This window comes from Oryzias melastigma, linkage group LG18, assembly GCF_002922805.2.
Source record: "Oryzias melastigma strain HK-1 linkage group LG18, ASM292280v2, whole genome shotgun sequence".
Lineage (NCBI taxonomy): Eukaryota > Metazoa > Chordata > Actinopteri > Beloniformes > Adrianichthyidae > Oryzias > Oryzias melastigma.
The window spans coordinates 17,854,075-17,874,296 of NC_050529.1; the positions used below are offsets into that span (position 1 = coordinate 17,854,075).

At 41.8% G+C, this 20,222-nt stretch overlaps 2 protein-coding genes across 7 annotated transcripts in view; one reads left to right on the forward strand and one right to left on the reverse strand.

Annotated features, from left to right (window-relative positions):
• The first annotated feature begins 18 nt into the window (after positions 1-18).
• On the forward strand, positions 19-5,245 carry mfap3l (microfibril associated protein 3 like). Its single transcript, XM_024288311.1, has 3 exons — positions 19-177; positions 963-1,365; positions 3,520-5,245. Exons 2-3 carry the CDS (start codon positions 1,047-1,049, stop codon positions 4,422-4,424), a joined length of 1,224 nt encoding a protein of 407 aa, XP_024144079.1. The 5' UTR covers positions 19-177; positions 963-1,046; the 3' UTR covers positions 4,425-5,245.
• Positions 5,246-5,977: 732 nt separating this feature from the next.
• clcn3 (chloride channel 3) overlaps positions 5,978-20,222 on the reverse strand; it is a 35,820-nt gene continuing 21,575 nt past the window's right edge. For 3 of the 6 annotated variants that reach the window (XM_024288305.2, XM_024288309.2, XM_024288306.2), the window contains 12 exons: positions 20,127-20,222; positions 18,553-18,740; positions 18,212-18,334; positions 17,268-17,474; positions 17,102-17,182; positions 16,754-17,006; positions 15,882-16,174; positions 15,622-15,808; positions 14,574-14,972; positions 14,268-14,484; positions 12,215-12,290; positions 5,978-7,599 (listed from right to left, as the gene is read on the reverse strand). In XM_024288305.2, the coding sequence (XP_024144073.1) occupies positions 7,408-7,599; positions 12,215-12,290; positions 14,268-14,484; positions 14,574-14,972; positions 15,622-15,808; positions 15,882-16,174; positions 16,754-17,006; positions 17,102-17,182; positions 17,268-17,474; positions 18,212-18,334; positions 18,553-18,740; positions 20,127-20,222 (2,312 nt within the window). In that variant the 3' untranslated portion in view covers positions 5,978-7,407. Of the gene's footprint in view, positions 7,600-10,017; positions 10,056-12,214; positions 12,291-14,267; positions 14,485-14,573; positions 14,973-15,621; positions 15,809-15,881; positions 16,175-16,753; positions 17,007-17,101; positions 17,183-17,267; positions 17,475-18,211; positions 18,335-18,552; positions 18,741-20,126 lie in introns of all 6 variants that reach the window. The other 3 variants (XM_024288307.2, XM_024288310.2, XM_024288308.2) reach the window with 2 other exon arrangements.

Genomic DNA, 20,222 nt, shown 5'->3' on the forward strand with positions numbered 1-20,222 from the left:
TCATTATGATGCAGTCCAAAGCAGCGGTCGGCGGTTCCTCCCATCATGCCGTGAGAAGCAGCGCAGGCAGCGGGAGGGGGAGGATGGGGATGCCGGGGGAGGATTAGCACAGCAGTAGGCACCGGCTCAGGGGGGTTTAGGGCAAATATGAGGTGTTCCACGAAGTCAGACCATCATGTAAGTATTAATACAATTAATTAATTTTACGTTTGTGTTTTTGATGAGGTTTAGCTTATTTTGTCGACGGTTGACCGCTGGGTAAAGCCAGAGATATCGATACGAATATGTTTTTTATTTGTTTGTTTCTAAACAAACACGCCAAGTATCTTCGGGTATCTTTATTATCATCTTATTCCCAAACCACCTCGGCTCTGTCAAGCAACCTGTGTGTAATACTTCTCGAAAGCTCCGTGCTGACCAGCAAATAGCCGCACCCCGCACCCCTTTGCTTTTAACCTTTATTTCGTTTTTTTGAAAATATATAATAAAATATGTATAGTATACGCATTTTCATTCGGAAAATCTTCACATTTAATAGAAAGCTTGCGTGTCATTTGACCATCAAAGCCCCCACACGAATATCTATGTCAACCCGGTGAGTCAGGACGTAGACGGAGCCCACTCTGTGCTCCGTTATGTGGCTGCAGCGCTTTGTTGTCATGTCAGTGGAGCCTCTCTAGGGGAAGAAGGACGCTTTCACCCTAAATGCCAAGCTTCCTGTGATTAAGATGAACCCAAATAAAGACTTTTATTCGATTACCACCGATTTCTTGATGAATTGGGCTGTTCTTGTTGAACATCTGATTGATTTTTGCTAGCAAAAGGATACAAACTGTGACTCCAGAAGACCCATAACTGCAAAAATCTGGGTCATCCTTTTGAAATATTAATATTTTGTTTTATTTTCAGTTTTTTATTTATTGCTTCAGCTTATTTCATGCTTATCTTTTCTTCTGTTGCAGTGAGATGATCCACAACACAGAGCTGAATGCCAAATTGCCTTCCACCATCAAGAAGAGATAGCCAGGCTGTAGCATGGAGGAGGAATGACTTCTGCAGGAGGGGGTGACACGCTGACAGTCAATTTTGAGAAAATGCCGGGGGTCTGCGCATACGTCTTGGTGGTGCTGGTGCCTCTTGTTGCTTCTTTCACCCCCGGGGCCTTATTGGTGGACATGGACGGAAACCTAACGGAGAATATCAACGTCACAGATGGTGGATTTGTCCCTGCTGCGTTCACTAAAGTGAGTCAGATCATTGCCCGCGAGGGAACCTGTGCGCTGATTGATTGCAACGTCACTGGAGACCCGTTCCCCAGCGTTCAGTGGTTCAACTCCCATGGAGAGCTCCTGGACACAACAAATGGTGAGAAGCCTTCTGCAGTCACTAACAACAAATTTTTTTTGGAGTTTAAGTCACAGCAGACAAAAAATGTAGATCAAAATGTAAATCATGTAAAAGTTGCACTTTTCTCTCACATCTGAGCAAATTTGTCAAATGTTGAATTTATAGTGAACACAATTCACATATCAGATTGGCGTCCGTTGCCTCTTTTTGGTGTGCGTCAAATTTGATGCTTGTCTAAAAATGTTGTCATAAAGTAGACGCTCTTGTCTCGTCCATTTTTTAATCCTTATTGCCAAGCATCGTCTGTATATCATACTTATATTGCATGGAAGACACGGATGAAAAACTATGATAATCCACCTTTCTGACTGGTTCATGGGATCATTTCGTCTTATTTTTGTTTTTTTTTTCCGGTTCAGTTTATGTCCTTCACTGCCAGAACTGCGTCTGAATGATGATGCTTTCAGCGGTACTTCCATATCTCTGTAACCCAGTTTGATGGCTTTAGCCTCGTTTTCACAGAGCAGTCCGGTCCGGTAAGGAGTAGTATGGTACGGTCCAGTTAAGCCTCGCTTCCACTGAGAGGTCTGTTTTCACATTGCATGTGTGGGTTAGATCGCTAGCTTGTCATTGTGTTGTTGTTGTTGTTGTGACTAGAAAGGCAACAACAATGGAAGTCATCCAGCATCTTGTCTTTTTCTTGCTTTACTTTTTGTACATCGTGTATGATTTCTATCAATTTAAACGGAATGAGTGATATTTATCAATCAATCAATCAATTTATTATTTATATAGCACCTTTAAAAGCAGAAGGAACCAAATCATTAAACTTTAAAATACAAAAAAGGAACAATAAAACGGTAAAAGTAATACAAAATATATTAAAAAAAAAATAACTAAGTAAATAAATAAGCCCATTAGATCTGCTCCACGTTATTAAAAAGCCCCATAAAAAATAGCATTTTTTAACCAGCTCTCAAAAAAAAGAAAAATGCAACATGCCAGTCTGCACAGCATCTAGGTTTGCTTAATATGCAGACAAAGTTCTTTTGAAGGCTGATGTAATAAATTCTGCTCCATAACTCAGTAACATGGATGTAAACATAAAAATGTATTTAAAAGAAAGAAAGAAATAAAGAAAGAAAGAAAAAAGACGCTTCATACTTGGATTGACTAATGTGTTTTTGTTGAGGATCGTCTTTCAGCTCCTCCTCAGAAGAAATGAGGAGGTGCTTTGTTGTTGGGGCCTGTTGAAACCTGCCAACAGGAAGTGGGAGGTGGCACCGTCTTTCTGACCCACAGACCTAGAACTGTGGAGTTTCATTTCTCTCATTGACGCACTTAAAACAACAGTTTTTAAGGTTTTATGAACCACAGCTCCTTGGAATAATTGATTTCCTCCAAATGTGATTTGGCAGAGCATTAGTGGCGTTGTGCGATTGGGTAGCCGGGAGATAAATTTAGAAAATGTTGCTCTCTGCTGAAAGCGGATGGGGGCGGGTGGGGGTTTAGTAAGCTGGCTAGGCTTCCATTTCCTGACTGCCCATTCATCTTCTCCTTAGGGCACTGGTGTAAGGGGAATTATTTGTGGAAGTGGAGCACAAGGCAACAAAAAAAAAGGAAAAAAAAATGTGTGGGTGAAGCTGCACCATTCCAGTCTGCATGATATGGGCCTTTCTGTACTCCCACTCAGTAGTTGGAAGCAGAGGAGGGAATGTAAAAGTTCTGCAGAAAGTCTTGCTGCCCATTCGAGTCTCAAATATTTGAACTTTCCTGCCTTACTTCTGTTGGTTTTTCTTGTCTTTGTGTATTGAAAGAAAACACGGCAAATTAAGATGAGATTTAAGGAAAAAAATGCTTTACCAGCTTCCTTTTCTTTAAGGAAGGAATATTCTCTAAAAGTGTTGATCGGTGCAGATAAAGTCGCAATTATTTTACTCTTTAGTGAGTTTCTTTTTGTTTTGGTGTGCACTGTTGGGACAGTGCAGCCTCAGCAACGTTTTAGAAAACGACCCAAACGCTGCTGCAGACAGAGGGGTGTTCACTGCAGGGAGACAGATGCACTCTGACGTCAGACTCCCAGGCTTTATGTGAGCAGATGTGATCAGTTATTAAATCCGGAGGATATGAAAGCTGATTCTCTTCTTGGAGCTAACTCGTCTGTGTCTGCAGGTGGGAAGTGGTGTCTGCTGGACAGCGGGGTCCTCAACATCACCAGCATCAAGTTTGCCGACCGCGGCAAGTACACCTGCATGGCTTCCAACGCCCACGGCAGCTCCAACTGCACGGTGACGCTGCGCGTGGTCTTCACCAGCGGCGACATGGGCGTGTACTACATGGTGGTGTGTTTAGTCACCTTCACCATCATCATGATCCTGAACGTCACACGCCTCTGCATGATGAGCAGCCACCTGAAGAAGACGGAGAAGGCCATTAACGAGTTCTTCCGCACCGAGGGCGCCGAGAAGCTGCAGAAGGCCTTCGAGATCGCCAAGAGGATCCCCATCATCACCTCCGCCAAGACGCTGGAGCTCGCCAAAGTCACGCAGTTCAAGACCATGGAGTTTGCGCGGTACATCGAGGAGCTGGCGCGCAGCATCCCGCTGCCGCCGCTCATCATGAACTGCCGCACCTTCATGGAGGAGATTCTGGAGGTCGTGGGCGTGGAGGAGATGAGGCACACCTTCATCAGGCACGCCCCGGAGTGGCGCCGCGAGGCTGCTGGCCGGTTCGCGTCCATCGCTGCACGGGACGTCTTCACCATCCTGCAGGTGAGGGACAGGGAGCGCAGCGAGTCCCCCACCGCCGACTCCGACAACTCCTCCATTCACGAGCAGCCGCAGCACATCGCCATCCAGGCGTCTGTACACCCGCCGCTCGCCGTCAGAGACTACTGCGGCATCGAGGCCCAAACCCAGCCTGAGACCTCGCCGTCTCCTCCGCCTTCCTCCCCAGCACCCCATGCTCCTCTCCCATTGGAGGAGCCGAGCGAAGAGGCAGCAGAAGATCTTCCCCAACAGGCGGCTGAACCAATGAACACGCCACCCTGCCAGGTTTTCTACGAGAGCCACGTGTGACGAGCAGCCATCTTTACCCTGCTATGCATTCTCACTTGAAAACAAAAAAGTTGTAATGAAAATCTTTAATTTTGGAGAAAACAATCAGCTTTTGATTTCTGAACCCCCTCCCAACTTTTCTAGATGGATCCGCTCAGTCTTAAAACTTTTTCAGGCACATTTTTCCCCCTCACTCTGGACCTGAATGTAAGTGGGAGGAGCTAAGCGGCAAGAATTCCTTCATTTGTGGGTTTTTGTGATTTCCTTTAGAAAAACGTCTGCGTTTGGTTTCCTTCATTCAAGAATCCACATCCAGCTCCTGTCATGACGTCTCTGCTGCTGTTTATACGCTGCGTTCATGTACAGGTGCATGCTGGTGCCAGAATCCACGCAGGTCACATGATTGTACAATCCTAAACAAGCAAAGCTGGCTAGTAAGAGCGGTGCTTTTCCTTTGCTTGTAGATTAAAGTTGTGTTTTTCTTGGAGATAGTGTTAATATTATTATTACCTAGAGTGACGTGCTTTTGTTTCTCACTAGTTCAACTTCCTAGTTTGGTTTCTTTTCCGATGTTTGGCGGTTTAAGTGTGACTGGCGCCCGGATCTGAGCCTTGTCCTGCTTCCGCTGAGGCTTCCCGGCTTAGCTGCACACTGCCTGCATGTGTGAGCGCACTATAAAGGTGTCGTACGTCTTTCTCTGGAACTCCAAACCTCCTGTGCTGCTTCCTGTTGCTTTGGCTAAAAGGTCCAGTCTGTGGCAGAGAAGAGCTGGATGCTGTTCTGCTTTCACCGGTGCTCTTTTTGTAGTGGAATTAAAGGAAAGTGCTGTGCTTTAAGACAAAGATGGTGTGTGGACTTTTATTTTTTTTAACATTCATTTCAGAAGTGCACAGGAGCAAAAATTAGAGTAAAAGAAATCCCATTCCGATCTGTTTTATCTTGGAAAATTCCTCCAATATCTGTCATGTAAGCCCTCTGCTGTTATGGCAACTGTGCGATTGTAGGTCATTGTTCTGCTGTTGACACTAAATGGATCTGCTGACACAGCTTCTAAATTTGTATTTAGCTTCTAAATACAAATGTTACTGGTGTAAACATTACTCCGCCCCCTTTATGGTGACTTAGTTAAATTTAAAATTCACTTAAAAACTTAAATTTTTAATGGGGGTAGGGGGGTTGGCAAGAGCCCGGAGATACAAGAAAAATTTAGATTTTTTTTTTTCCTGAATATTTTTTAGGCTGAAAATCAGGGATAAAAAGCAACAAGGTTGATGGGGAAGGGGGCGGGGTTGCTTCACTCCAAGCGTTCCACCCACAACTCGGAGGCAAATTTCTAATGAGCTGTAGAAACTATGTCCGAAAAAAACTATATTTCTTACAATTTTGGGTAAAAAAAAGTATAATCATAATAAAACGACTTGGAACACTTTAACAGCGGATTAAAAAAAGATGGAACTTTAAATATTTATCTAAAAAAATATAAAGTTATAAAAGATTTCTTTGAACTCTACAATACTTCATTAGCATGTCACTTTATATATAAACCCAGTAGAATTATACATATAACACAAATGTGCAATTGGAATCTTTTCTCCCTTTAATTTAAACAAAATTTCTTCTTTTTTTTTACATATGCTTTTTTTTTCAAATGTACAGTCAAACAATCAAAGCAATCATACATAAAATTCTTTATAATAATAATGCACAACTCTATTAACACTACCCATAAATTAAAAAACAAAAAATAAAACATTGAGATCAATATGAAATATGTTAGGTAACACCACAGACTGACGGAGATGATGATTGGCTCTGAGTCGCACCGTCACTGCATGAACGACAGTCACCGCAACGCAAAAACCTTCACAGGAAAACGAAAAAATAAAAGCCCTGCAAACACAAACACCACCAGTTCCACGTGATGAGTCATGTGATGATGGAACGGGGAAACATGGTGTCTCTTAAGAGCTGAAACAAAAAAAAACAAAAAAAAAATCTGCCGAGTCATGTTTACCCTCCTTCACGTCAGGTTTAGACTGAACTGAAGGAAAACCTTCAACCCATTTAGTGTTTTCATGAAAATTATTAAATATCTCGTTGACTATTTTTAATCTGGTTATGAATGTAGATCAAATTAAACTTCAATGTGATCAGTGTGTTAACGATAAAACATTCGTTAACTGCTTTTATTTTGAAAACGCATATCTGACCCAATTTTAAAAAAAGGGAGGATGAAAAGGAAGAGAAGACAAATCTTTTAGGCAGAAATGAATTCAACAGGTGAAAAAAGGAAGAAGAAAACATCTTTTTCTTCTGACAGTGCAATAGAAGCCGGGCACTTCTTCGTTCCTCAGTCATCCTCACACGGACAGGAAGCACACACATCCATCTCTCGGCTCACAAATGAACACAAACTTTTTTTCCCACTTCTTTCCGTCAGACTGGGAACTTTTTTTCTTTTTTTGTTCTTGAAATGCTGCCTGGATCTCCTCTGTACCACAAACATAAGCCATCACAGAGCAGCTGTGTGTCCTGAAGCAATGGGAGCACGTCTTCTCAGTTGCCATGGCGACCTGTCTGGAATGTGGAGGTGCAACACACAGAGACATCCTCACACAAGTAAACAATATGTGGTTTTTTTTCTTCTTTTTGGAGGCCTAATAGAGCATCTTGATGGTACTGGGGGGGCGGTTCATTCTGACCTTTGACCCCCACCTCAGTAAAGACATTAAGGAAGAGGAGGCACATATGACGAGTGTCGATGGGTGTCGCTTTACAGGTGGGGCGGGGTCATGTATGTGTGTTTGTGGACACAGCATGCATGTCTGAAGTGTGTGCGGGTGGAGGGGGCGTGTCTGTGGCCTGCAAAGGTGCGTTCCTCAGGTCAGTGTTTGTTCTCAGCAGCTGGATGATGGTCCCCCCCCCCGTTGGAGTCTCTGAGGGCCTCAGTCAGTCAGTCAGGGAGGGAGGGAGGTTGAAAACATGAAACAGAGGGGTCCATGTGTCAGAGGTTGGAGCCGTTCAGGAGGCACACCACCTCCTCCTCCTCATCCTCCTCATCACTACCTTCACCCCCCCGCCCCCAGCCATCCTGGAAGGAACGGATCAGTTGAACATGATGGACTCTGGATCTTGGTTTGCCATTTGCGCCATGTGACGGAGGATGTCTTTTTTTGTGATAATACCAAGAAGTCGCCTGCAGGGGGAGACAAAAACAAGAAAACATTCAGAGGGGAAAAGAGGACCTGCTGATGTGAGCGGGAGTGACATGTTTTTGTTGGCCATCATAAAAAATGTATATAAAAAAAAATAACAACCAAAGGTTCATAGCCAATGCTCTTGCTAAGATTTTCAAAATAAAGCCAACAAAAACACGAGTCCCTGAGGAGAGGAGGTGGAGAGGAAGGTCGGTCAGAAAACAACACCTGCCCCAGAGCAGGGTGTCGTTTCAGACACGGCCCCCGCTGATTTATACTTTCTGTCCCAAACAAAAGCTGGTGAGATAAAGGAGGAGCTGAACCCTACAGGAGAAAAGGAAGAACCGAGCAGGATGAGGAGAAGAGTTAGATCCACGGAGAAGCAGGAAACAGTTATGCTGCTGTCACAGGAGCCAGCACCCAAAACTAAGACTAGTTTTTGATTTTTATTCTATAAAAATAATAACTCAAACAGAAAAATGTGAAATCTTTTTTTTTATTTCTAAATAAACAAGGTATTTAAGAGGAAGATGCAAGACGCTCTGTCATGACACAGGTTAAAAAAATATTACATGTACTGACAAAACATTTAATTTCATCATCGTTGACCCTATCTAACCATCTGTTTTATACTTGATACATTTCTGAAACGCCCATCTCATTATCATGATCCAAAATTTTCTTAAAAATAGTTTTGTATAGAACTGGGTCCATGTTTTCTGTCATGTAGTTCAACATCATTCCACTAGGGGCAGTAGAATGACTTTTAATGGTAATTTCAAAATGGCTGCCTCCGTAAGCTCAAAGGACTTTTGACGGGAAAGATTTAACTAATTTATGAAACTTTACTGTCAAAGTAACTCATCTGTTGAAATTCTTTTTTTTTAAATGACTTGCCCCATTGAAAAATGAAAAAAATAGTTGATAATTCTTTAGTTAAAAATTTGAGACAGTGGCTAAATAAGTAGCCTCTTTCCGTCTCAATATTTTTTTGGATTAAAGTAACAGTTGTTTGAGCAGTAACAAACAAAACAAAAAAAAACAAACAAACAAAAACATTTCTTTATTATGACTTATAAGTCATAAATTTGCAAGAAACAAGTCGTAACTGTTAAATAATGAGAATGAAGTTGTATATTTAGGACTTTAAAAGTCAGGCTAAATTTGTGTGTTTTAAAGTTGTAAGTTTGACTGTAAAACACATACATTTTCGAGAAAAAAAATAAAATTTTAGGGGAAAAAGTTGTAAACTTGCAGGATTTAAAGTCACACATTTAAGAGAAAAAAACGTGTAAATTTATGACTTTAAGCTTGTAATATTGATTTTTTTTTTAATTTTTTGTTGTCCTAATGCTTTGTTGTATAATCTTTTAGATCTATTTCTAAAAAAAAAAGATGTTGCAATTTTTTTTAATGGATTTCATCATTGCAAGAAAATGTGAATGTGTTGTCAATTAAAGAGATTTAAGCTTTTAAATTATTTTTTTTCAGCAGTCACATGACTGATCACATTTTATTTTCATGATCAGAACTCTTCTAACAGCCAATCAAGGCTGCCATGTTTGCAAAAGTGCATTTTTAAAAAATATCTTCATCAAACATTCATTTCTTAAATCTTGAAATATTTTATTGTATACATTTCATGTTGAGTTCCAGACTCCTGTGACATCAGCATGCGTCCTGCACGTCTTCCTCTGCTGTAAAGAGAATTTCTGCTAATTCAAGAGCAGCTTCTGAGTGAATTAGTAACATTTATTGGTTTTGACACCTGTAAAGGTAACAAAGCCCTCTTGAATTCAGCCTGAAACGCACTGGGAGGTCAGGGGAGGAGGATCAGAAGCCGAGTGAGGCTGAAGCAGTGAGAGGCAGCTGTGAGCAGACGGTACAGACTCCCAGAGGCTCAGGTAACACGGTGTGGTTCTGACCCAACTTTCCTGAGCCCCCTCCCACAAAGATAAAACATGTGAACACCAGGCCTGAGTGGATGGGTGGAGCTGGGGGTGTGGTCAGGCCTGGGTTCCACTAGAGGTGCTGTCGTTCAGTTTTCTGATGAGGTTGGGATCAGGGTGAACCAGGAGGAGGGGAGTGGCAGTGTTTCCACTAACAGCAGCTGGTCCAGCTCACATTTCAAGATAAAAAATCTTAAATTGTAATCTAAGGATTTGTAAAATTTGCTTTTTCCCGAGAGGATCTTGAAGAAGTCTCGACACAGCCTGGTTACTGGAAACACTGCCAGGTTCCAGCAGAGAGCTGAGCTACTACAGAGCTAACACAACACTCCACCATCAGCTACCACTACAGACCGAGGGAAATGTGGAAATGAGTGATTTCACTAAAGATCGGTTCTCCTCCTCCTAATGACAAACATCACTCTAACAGAAAAACGCTTTGCTGTCTCGAGGCGGGCTGCTACTCGCCAAGTGGTCGTTTAGGCGATCCATCACATGTCGTTGATCTGTGAGGACCCGGGACAAAGCAGCGGGGTCAGGTAGTGAGGAGGACAAAAACAAAACAAAAAAGTAAACTTTCAAAATAAAACGAGCATTTTTTTGTTAATGAGATGCACACATACATGATGTCTGATTTGACAGGACATCATCCGCCTACATGTGAGTACATTCATACTATGGAAATATGATTAATTTTAAAAAAACTAATGCAAAGCTTTTATTTTGAAAAAATACCACTTTGTGGCTAAAAAAAGGCAAACAAAATAAAAATAAATTGCACTATAAAATTAGAAAAATATGTATATTTGAAGCTTAAAAATGTGATTAAAAGTGTGGAAATGTAGACGTTATGATGAAACGGCTGACTCAGCAGAACTAAAGAAGGCATGAATGGAGTTCAAGGAGGCGAGGTGCAAAGCAGCACTGAGAATCTACGGAGCCCATTTCAGATATGAAAGCTGCAAGTTTAAGACCTGACTAAAGAGGTAGAAAAAAAAGATACTTTCAAGGAGTTGTGGAGCTTTTTTTAATGAACGTTTTTGAGATTCCTGGATTTAAATAGTCTGTCTTACACTTGTGCAGTTCAAGGATATTTTTTAGACAGTATTATTTTAAGGTTGTCATTTCAAGTAGAAGCAGAAATGTCTTCACTTTTGGTACAAAAACACCCATAAAGTTGCTCTAACTCCACCATAGTGAGTTTCCTTCCTGTAAAGGAAATATAGTACAGGACTATCTCGTACTCAGGACATACTCGGACACCAAGCTCACTACTTTTTTCCCCCCTTTTAAATGGCAAGTATGACATCACCGATTTCACAAAGTAAAAATCCAATCAATATGAATATTTTAAGCCTCTTCCAACGATGAAAATGTTTATAATTTAAAAATTACACTTTTTTTTCCTCAAAAAATTGTGTAAACGCAATGCATTGTGGTCTATATTTGCTAATCTAGTGAGCATCGTTGCACACTGGTTTTTTGCAAAGACTTCTGGGAAATTTCTAGAGCACTTGATTTTGCAATAGTAGATTCAGACAGCACTAGAAAATGGCGAACAAACTATATAGGGAGTAGTGAAGGTATTTGGACATTGCCCACATAAAACCTGCGTTCTGCATGTTCTTGAACGCGCCACACACACCCGATGTGTGCGTAGCTTTACACTTCAGTGATGTAAAATCCAGTTTTTCGTACGCTAAATTTTTTATGTCAAATAACGTGCAATAATTTGTTGCATTTTGTTAAATAAGTTAAAGTCAAAGTCCCACTATTTGTCACGCACCTAAGTGTGTGAAATTTGTTCTCCGCATTTGACCCATCTCCTGGGGGAGCGGTGAGCTGCAGACACAGGCGCGTTAAAGAACCATTTGGTGGTTTAACCCCCCAATCCAACTCCTTAGTGCTGAGTGTCAAGCAGGGAAAAAAAAAACTCTTTAGTTTTGAGTTTTGTGCAGCCATGATAAAGTATGTCTGAACAGTCACTCTCTTCAATAGGAAAAAGTTAAATTTATGAATGACATACACATCCTTAAATACCACACCTGATATACCAGAATTCTTTGACCTTTTATGCAGATTTTCATATCTGCTTTGCATCAATATGCAAAACAGCTAAGGCTCCAGTGTTGAAGGATTATTGAATCTATCAAACTATGAATTCTGCAGTTTATATGTGTGGAATATTGAAATTAGAGTGGAAACTAGTGACCATTATGTTGAAAACTCCACAAGACTCTCTTGGAAAGGCTGTTTTTTTTCTACCGCTGATGTGAGGAGGAACAAACAAACCTCCAGTGCATTCAGGGATGCATGTCTGAAAGGGGCTCATGAGGGATGAAGATGACAGTTCCCACTGAGGGCCCCACATTACAGGGCTCACAAACCTCCAAAAACTCTCTAGAAGTGCTTCCAGCTACAAGTGATGAAGATGAAGGACTTCTCTACCACTGAGGACTCCAAACCAACCCACCAAACAGGAGAGCGTGAGGTAAGAAAGATGAGAAAGCAGTCGGTGAATGAGGCTGGGAACTGTCAGCAGTTTTTCACACCACTTTTCATGCATCCCTCCTAAGAGGCGGAGCCTAAGAGGCGGAGCCTAAGAGGCGAGTGTAAAAAAAGCGGGGGGGAAAGTTCACGTGTGTAAAGGGGCGGGGCTAGTCACCAGGGGCTCCGTGTGCTGCTTGAGCTCCTCCAGATGCTCTAATATATTCTTCTTTGTGATGATGCCCAACACAATCCTGAAACACACAGCTGTTACTCGGCAGGCTGGCCGCAACATCGACACACAGACAGCGGCAGCACAAAACACAACAAATGAGTGATTTGGAAAACAAAATTAAAACCAACATTCATTTTACAGAACTGAAAAAATTTAAAAGGAAGTTAAATGATTTTGCTGTCGGCAAATCAGACAAGAAAACCAAAACCAACATTCCCAAAAAAATCTCCTAAAACGAGTTTTGGGGATGGAAACATAAACGCACCAAAATGTTCGACTTAAAATCCTTGAACTTTGTGAAAAATCAACTTTACACCGATGAATTCTGGTCGATTTTCAGTCCAAAATATATCATAATGTTGTAGTACGACTTTGGTAAACTACTTAACAGCACCCATTAATGGATTTTTAGAGCATTGTGGGTAATGTAGTCAGGAGCCTGGCAGAGTGACACGTAACTTTAAATCAATAAAATGAACTGAAAAGTATTTTTTTGTGTGTTTCATGTGTTACAACTGAACAATGCTAAGTTGATCTGTTTTGTCGGATATTCGGCAAAGGCTGTTATTTCACAAAAACATGAATAACGACAGTTCACTAGAAAAACTTCCCATCTATCCCTCCGACCAATCCCTGTAGCCTTTAAGCCTCTCTAGGGATTTTGGGTAGTGTAGTCTAACCACATTATTTGACTTGTTTCACTAAATATGCCTTGAAGTTTATGTTTTTGGCAATTTTATCGGTTTTACAGAGTATTTTGGCTCTCACATGAAATATTACATTCAGTAGTTCCTTGAGGACTACGTCACTCTTTGCATCTGGAACCAAACTAAAAAAATATCTTCTGTTTAAAGGGTTATTATGCAAGCATGCGTGCAAGATTTCAGGCATTTTCATGTTTGTTTCTTCTGCCATTAGTGCTGTTAACCATGTTCAATGGCATAACAGGTTTATTACACAATACCCACTTTTTTAAACATTAGTTACTTCTCTCTCTGTGGTTTATAAACATTTACTTTAGTAACTTAAACTAAAAAAGCTAAAGCTAAAAAAACCTTAACGTCAAAAAAGTACTTTTTTTGAGTACATTTATAATAATGAATCAGAATTCTTACTTCAATACATAAAATACATTTGTATAAAATATTTTTGTGTTTGTACCATTTATTCTACACTTCAATAAAGAATAAGTGAACGAGTTATGCCATCTCTCATTTTTATTGCTGAACTTTTTTGCAAAAATGTGTTTTCTACAAAGAATCTTGAAACTGTTCTGCACTTTCACGATTCAGTTACTTGAAAAAATAAAGACAGAGAAAAGTAATTGAATTTCTGTCCATTTTTTTTCAGAGAATAACTGAAAGTATACTTAGTTGTGGTATATTGTGATATAAAATAATCTATGCCATGATATTCCATTTTTTTCTTTATCGCCCAGCACTACTACCAATACTCAACAGGATGGAACTGTCCTTTCTGCAAACTAAAATGATTTTTAACAAACAAAAATCCTGTTTAGAACAAGTTAAAACCCTGTTAGTTTTGGTCTTCTTGACAGATTTGCCAACAAGCTTAAAAACACAAAAATACACCATGATTGGAAACACAAATTAAGTTACCTATAATGAAATCACACAAACCAACACTGCTGTTCAGTTCCACTGCAGGGATAACCACAGCTGAAGTTTTATCAGTCACCGCCAACACAAATACGCTATAAACCACCTGAAAATCTATCGTCTTGTGGAAAAAAAGATTTGTGCCACACGAAATAGATGGTTAGTTTAGAGAGCGGCTTGAGGACGCTGCTGCTGAACGTCCAGCAAAGGGGGTAAAGGAAGTGCAGCACAGCAACCAGGCCAGTTCATGCGGGATCTGAGTCCATGCAACGCCAGAGTGAATACATGAGTCTGTGAGCCTCCCACTGGCAGGGTGAGGCGAGGATGTGAGCGATCCTTCAGCACATCCTCCCCCTCGGGGACAGACACTTACTTACCCGTTGTGTGTGACCAGGCACTGGCGCAGCCCCAGCTTTCTGAAGATGTCGACCACAATCTCCATGGGGGTGTGGTCAGTGACTGTGAAGGGGCTCATGTCCAGGATGGAGCGCAGCTTGAGGGGCCGCGGGCTGTCAGCTGGCAGTGAAGGCGCATGCTGGGTGAAGTACACCCTGGAGTTTAGTAAAATGCCTTCCTGTTTCCGACGAGCGTTTTCTATAAAGGTTCATAGAAAGAAAACAAAAGTGAAATTTTTGATTTTTGAAAAAAATATGATTTACTTCAACGTTTTTCTCCTCCCCTACCTATAGCGATGGTGATGTCCCTGCGCAGGGCGAAGCCCACCAGCCTCTGCGACTCCTTGGACACTATGACTGGGAAACCATTGTAACTGGTTTCATTGATGACACTCTGCAGCTCCTCCACCGTCAGGTCGTCCTGCGTAAGGACCGCTAAAGGCGGGTCGTTGCGCCGGGGCCTCATCACCTCTCTGGCTAGCGTGGTGTGCGTAAACTCCTCTTTGGCATCCAGGAACGGGTACCCGTTCAGGCGGATGTGAGCCTCGTAGATCCCCTCTCGGCCAAAGGCGTCGCCCACCCATTTACTGGTCATGACGGCTGCCATGAGGGGAACGATGTACTCCAACCCGCCCGTCAGCTCGAAGACGATGACGACAAGAGAGACGGTCATACGCGTCACACCACCTTCCAGAAAAATAAAAGAAAAAGAGTTTAACAATGTTACATCCTGCTGCAACTTTTTCCATCCAGTCTTTCTGCTCATCTGGAAGGTGTGGCCAATGTGCCTGAATTGGCACCTGGTAGCTATTTGGGATAGAGGAGGCCACACGAAGACAGGCAGGGAGCACAGCAGCAGGCTGAGGAACTGGCTGGATTTTCGTTGGTGTGCTGGTTTGTTTTGTTTTCTTTTACCCTTTTTGTCCTCATAAATCTCAGACTGATGGGTTTTGCTCTGTTAGTTTGGGGTTGGAGCTTGGTAGTCTTGATTTGCGGGCTTTTATTATTTGTTTTCTTTAGGTAGTTTTGGTTAGGCACCCTTAGCAGCCCTTTGGTTTGTCTCCCTGACTTGATTTATTTTTGGCCAAAGTTCCAACTCCCTTTTGGTTTATCTTTTAGAGCCAGCAGATTAATTATATCTTTGTTCTCATTCCAGGACACAGAATTTCCTTTATTTAATAGACTGTGCTCCTTTTAGTCTTATTGGTGTCCAGTTTGTTATTGTCCCCTTTTGTTGTTTCCCCCCCTAGACCCGCGCCAGGTCTACCCATAGGGGACATAACAAAGATTCAAAATGTTTGTTAAAATGGTTAATTTCCTCAATTTTTGAACTCACCCAAACAGGCCGCGGCCCCCACCATAGCATAAAGCCCTGGCGTGATGCAGTCCGCCCCCACCTCGCACCACTCTTTGAACAGAAACCAGTCGTGGTGGTAATAAGCCAGCTGCTCCACGGCGATGCCAACGATTCGGCCTGCGATGGCGCCGATGGCCATGCTGGGGATGAACAAACCTGACGGTACCTGAGGACGACAGGCAGCGGTTAAACATCGCGTGAGCCATAAAGGGGAAAAATTGATCACTCTTGGGGATCACCTTCAGCCCAAATGTGAAGATGGTCATGATGATTTTAAAGATGAGCGCTAGGCAGAGCTGCCACATGGCGGAGTAGACCCCGGGCTCTGCCGGCTGGTTGGGATCGTCGGTGAAAGCTTTGCTGCCGTTCATCTGGCTGCGGTACTTGCAGAGCTGGGACGTTTCCAGAGGGCCGCAATCGGTGAACAACTCCTTGATCAGCTCACTGGTGTTCTGACGCGTGTAAGGGTTCGGGAAAGCCACGACTGCTGTGATGGCCGCCACCAGGATCACCTCCAATACCGGGTACTTTCCTTCAAATTAAAGGAAAAACAAGAGAGACAAGTGTTACAAATGCGAATCTCACAGTAAGCAAGGGTCCTCGACTAAAGTTTTCCCCTTGCGCTCTCGTGACGTAAGCAAGGTTCATAGCGATTTAAAAGGAGAAATACTCGGAAATTATGTTTTATTACATTTGCTGTCTTTGATAAGAAAAATGCCACCCAAGCATGTTAAAAAACGAAAAAAAAAAAAAGATTTTCATTGGAAGGGGACTTGAAGGGGAAGGCGTAGGGATTTAAGGCTGCGTATCCCTCCACCGGCAGTGTGATCCGCATTGCATGTTTTTTCTTGGTTGTGCTCTGAAGACAGATGCTTAACTTTTTATAGCTATAAAACTGATGTTATTGTGCATTTCCGAGCGCTAGCAGCTACGTGCCAACATATATCTGGTGACTAATGATGATATAATTGAGGGTTAGTAACACCCGAAGACATTATTTTGCTATATCTCTTTGTTTGAAGGGCTAAACATAAGGGAGGAATTCAGATTTGACCTTGGTAAGTATGATTGAGTCATCAGCAAAGCTGAAAGTAATAGACTCTGTTCTTACCGAAGCGCGTGGACTTGCGCCGCCGGCACCAGGCGATGTTGGCTCGGATGAAAAAGGCTCCCCAAAGCCCCCCAAACACTCCCAGGAGGATAAAGGGAATGAGCTCAAACAGGTACCACGGCGTGTGGTACTCCACGTAGAACAGCACCAAGCGGCTGTTCCCGAACGGGTTAATGGAGCGCAGGACGAAGGCCGCCACCAGGGCGGCAAAGAAGGAGCGCCACAGAGTTTTGAGTGGAAAGTAGTAACTCACCTAGATCAAAGACAGGAACGTTTTTGCTTGTTAAATATACAGAGTAAACATTTAACTGGGATTTTTTTAATAGTATAGAATAAAATCTGCTGCACCTCCTCCAAGCTGAAGAGAACACCTCCAATTGGTGCTCCAAAAGCAACAGACACACCAGCAGCTGATGCAGCAGAGAGGACCTGAGAGGGTGACACACAGAACGTTAGTGAAAAAACAAGCGGCAGTAAAACGATGAAGAACTGAAAACACCAAAACAGGCGTTACCTCTCGTTTCTTTGCCTCGTTCTTGCTGTATTTGGGGAAGAGGTAGGAGAAGATGTTCCCACAGCAGCAGGCCACATGTACCAAGGGACCCTCTTTACCCAGGCTGAGGCCTGATGCCACAGCCAGAACCAGGGTTATAGTCTTGATCATCAGCGTCCACTTCCCCAGATAACCGCGGATGATGAACCCACTCAGGATTGTTTTGATCTGGGGACAGACGAGAGTGGGCGGTGAGGAGAAGTGGGTCAGAGGTCAAATAGAAGCTGAAGTACAAGGCTGAGTCTCACTTTCAGAAGGTTAATAATTAAAGTGCGTGCTAATAAAAGAGTACACATTACATTAAATGTAAGAAAAAGTTAAAAACTACTTTATTATTATCAGCATTGATACTCATATTGTAGCTCTCGCTTTATAAATTATCAGCCTTGATGATGACGTAGTGGTTAGGTAATGATCACCCAGAAAAATCATGTCAGTGTGTTTTTAAGAGCTTTGGTTACAGTTTGTTTCTACACTTGAAGGATTTGCATCTAATTATAGGTTGAATAAAACTCAAATTAGTTGTTAGAAGTGAAAAACACACTCCGTGAGAACCAAAGCATATTCTCTTTAGTGCAAACATAACATAGTAACATAGCGTACCGTCAAGTAACACAACACAATGTAACATAACGCAACATAACCCAAAATAATATATCGTAGCATCACACAACATCACGCAATATAAAATCTGTTGCTGTATTGTTGATGCGGTGTAGTGTAACGTAGCATAACGAAACCTAAATTTTTCTCAGAAAATATTTTTAACAACTTTTTTTGGTCCATTTATGGTCAAAACTGTTCTGTCCGGATAAAAAAAAAATCAGTGCCAGATACTGTGAAGCAGAAACAAAACAATTCTACTTATGAAAGGAGAATTAATTAAATAAAAAAATGTGTCCTACCTCAGGAATCCCTGAGCCGCACGCGTAGGGTGCAAATACTTTGACCAGGCAGACAGCCAGGAAGGCAAATGAAAGAGCCCAGTATATGTACATGAAGTAGTTCATGATGTATGAGCCAGGACCCTGCAGAAAACAAATAATAAAGAAAGAGAAGGTCATTAAAACATGGTACAACAAGTCCGGCAGGCGTTTTCTAATGCCATTATCAGTGTTCAATTTGATGATTATCATTATATTTCTCTTTAACTAAATATATCCTAATATTTGCGATAAAAATGTACTTTTTGTCAATTTAATAGCAGCAGCAGTTCTGACTGCTCTCCTATGAAGTGTCAGTCTACCTCGGCCTGTCCCAGTATGAGCTCAGCCCAGCTCTTCCACTGAGGACACTTGTCCCTCTCAGCAAAGGTGGTCTCATTGGACGTCCAGCAGCACTGCTCATGGTTGAACCACATGGCGCTCAGACACACGCCTTCCTTCAGGTCATTCATCCAATCAGCAGCAATGTCAATCAGGCCAGCCAAAGCACCTGGCAAGGTAAAAGAAAGAGGAAGGAGGTGGAGGCAGGGAGGGGACAGGAAGCAGACGAGGAAAGACAAAAAAAAGAGAGGAGAGAGGTGTTTGGTGGATGTAGCTTTGTCTGGTCAGAATCCCGGCTCAGGATGTGGAAGATTTTCACAAGAAAACTCGTGAGTACAAATGTTAAAAATTACTGTTTGCATCATAGCAGCTTTGAGCTTATAAAAGCTTTTACACTGTTGATGTTGATGCAAACTTAAGAAGACATTAAGCAACAAAAATGCTCATCAGAAAAACTTTACTTTAATAAATGGAAAAGTTTATTTGAAATACTGTAAGTACTGCTCTAAGACAGCGGTGTCAAACTCAATCGCACAGGGGGCCAAAATCCAAAACACATCTTAGGTTTATTGAACACACTAAAACTTAATTTTGAAAACTTTAAAAATGTAACTTTTTAAATATTACTACGAATGAAAACAGGCAGAAATATTATTCCAGAATAAATCGACTTAAACCTTCAATAACTTTCAATATTTTACTCTCTGTAAAAATATATTTTGTCAAAAATAAAGTGATTAGGGGGCCGACTATAATTATATAAAATTTTACTCCATATTATGTCATTTTTACACTTGATGCTAAAAGCTTATCTTTGAATGGATTCCATTTTTTTACAAACTTCAAAGAATACTCCTTTAAAGTCCCACTCTGATGATTTAACATGTTCTTGTGGCACTTTTCTGATGATGGAGGAGAAATATTCTTAAAATTTTTTCTTCATTTAAATTATGAATCAGGAGCAGACGACAAAATGTCTTTTGAAGAAGTTACATTTTGTCACATAAAAAATAGCTCAAATGTTGCTCACCATACTTGTTTCACCAGTAATGCTTGGTTGGAAGTGCAAGAGGCTATAAGCTAGCAGGAGAGCACGTAAACAGATGGATGACGGGAAGTGGGGGCGGGCTTGCTCCTCAACAAAGAAGTGGCAGGAGAGTAACCAATGGACGCAGCCCACAACTCAGAGGTAAATTTCTAATGAACTTCTGCCGCTCTGCAGAGACTATGTCCTAGAAAACAACAGGTTTTATTCATTTAGGGTAAAAATGCCATAATCACAATTAAAATACCATTGGGAACACTTTAAAAATTGGTAAAAGATGATCAGAGTGGGAATTAAAAGATTCCAAAAATAAGAACTGAGTGGTACAGCTGACTAACAGTCCCAATATGGTTGAAATCCAACAGGACTCTGATTCATAGACCGTTCTGAATACATGACAAGAGAGCAGAAAGCAGAAAAAGCAGAGGCTGCTTGAGGCAGAGCATGTGAGAGTCAACAGCAGTGTGGCTACCAGCCATGTGAGAGTGTGCGGTTTAACCATTGGGTTACCTGATGCCAAACCGGTGAGCGTCACGACCAGCCAACCGGACCAGGCGTCGTACAGGCTCTTTGTGAACTCCCATGCTGACTCCTTTTTCTTACTGT

Excerpts from the sequence above, each read along its gene's own strand:
- mfap3l (XM_024288311.1), top strand. The coding sequence starts at position 1,047 with ATGACTTCTGCAGGAGGGGGTGACACGCTGACAGTCAATTTTGAGAAA. Across the intron at positions 1,366-3,519 it reads GCTCCTGGACACAACAAATG|GTGGGAAGTGGTGTCTGCTG; the intron begins GTGAGAAGCCTT and ends CTGTGTCTGCAG.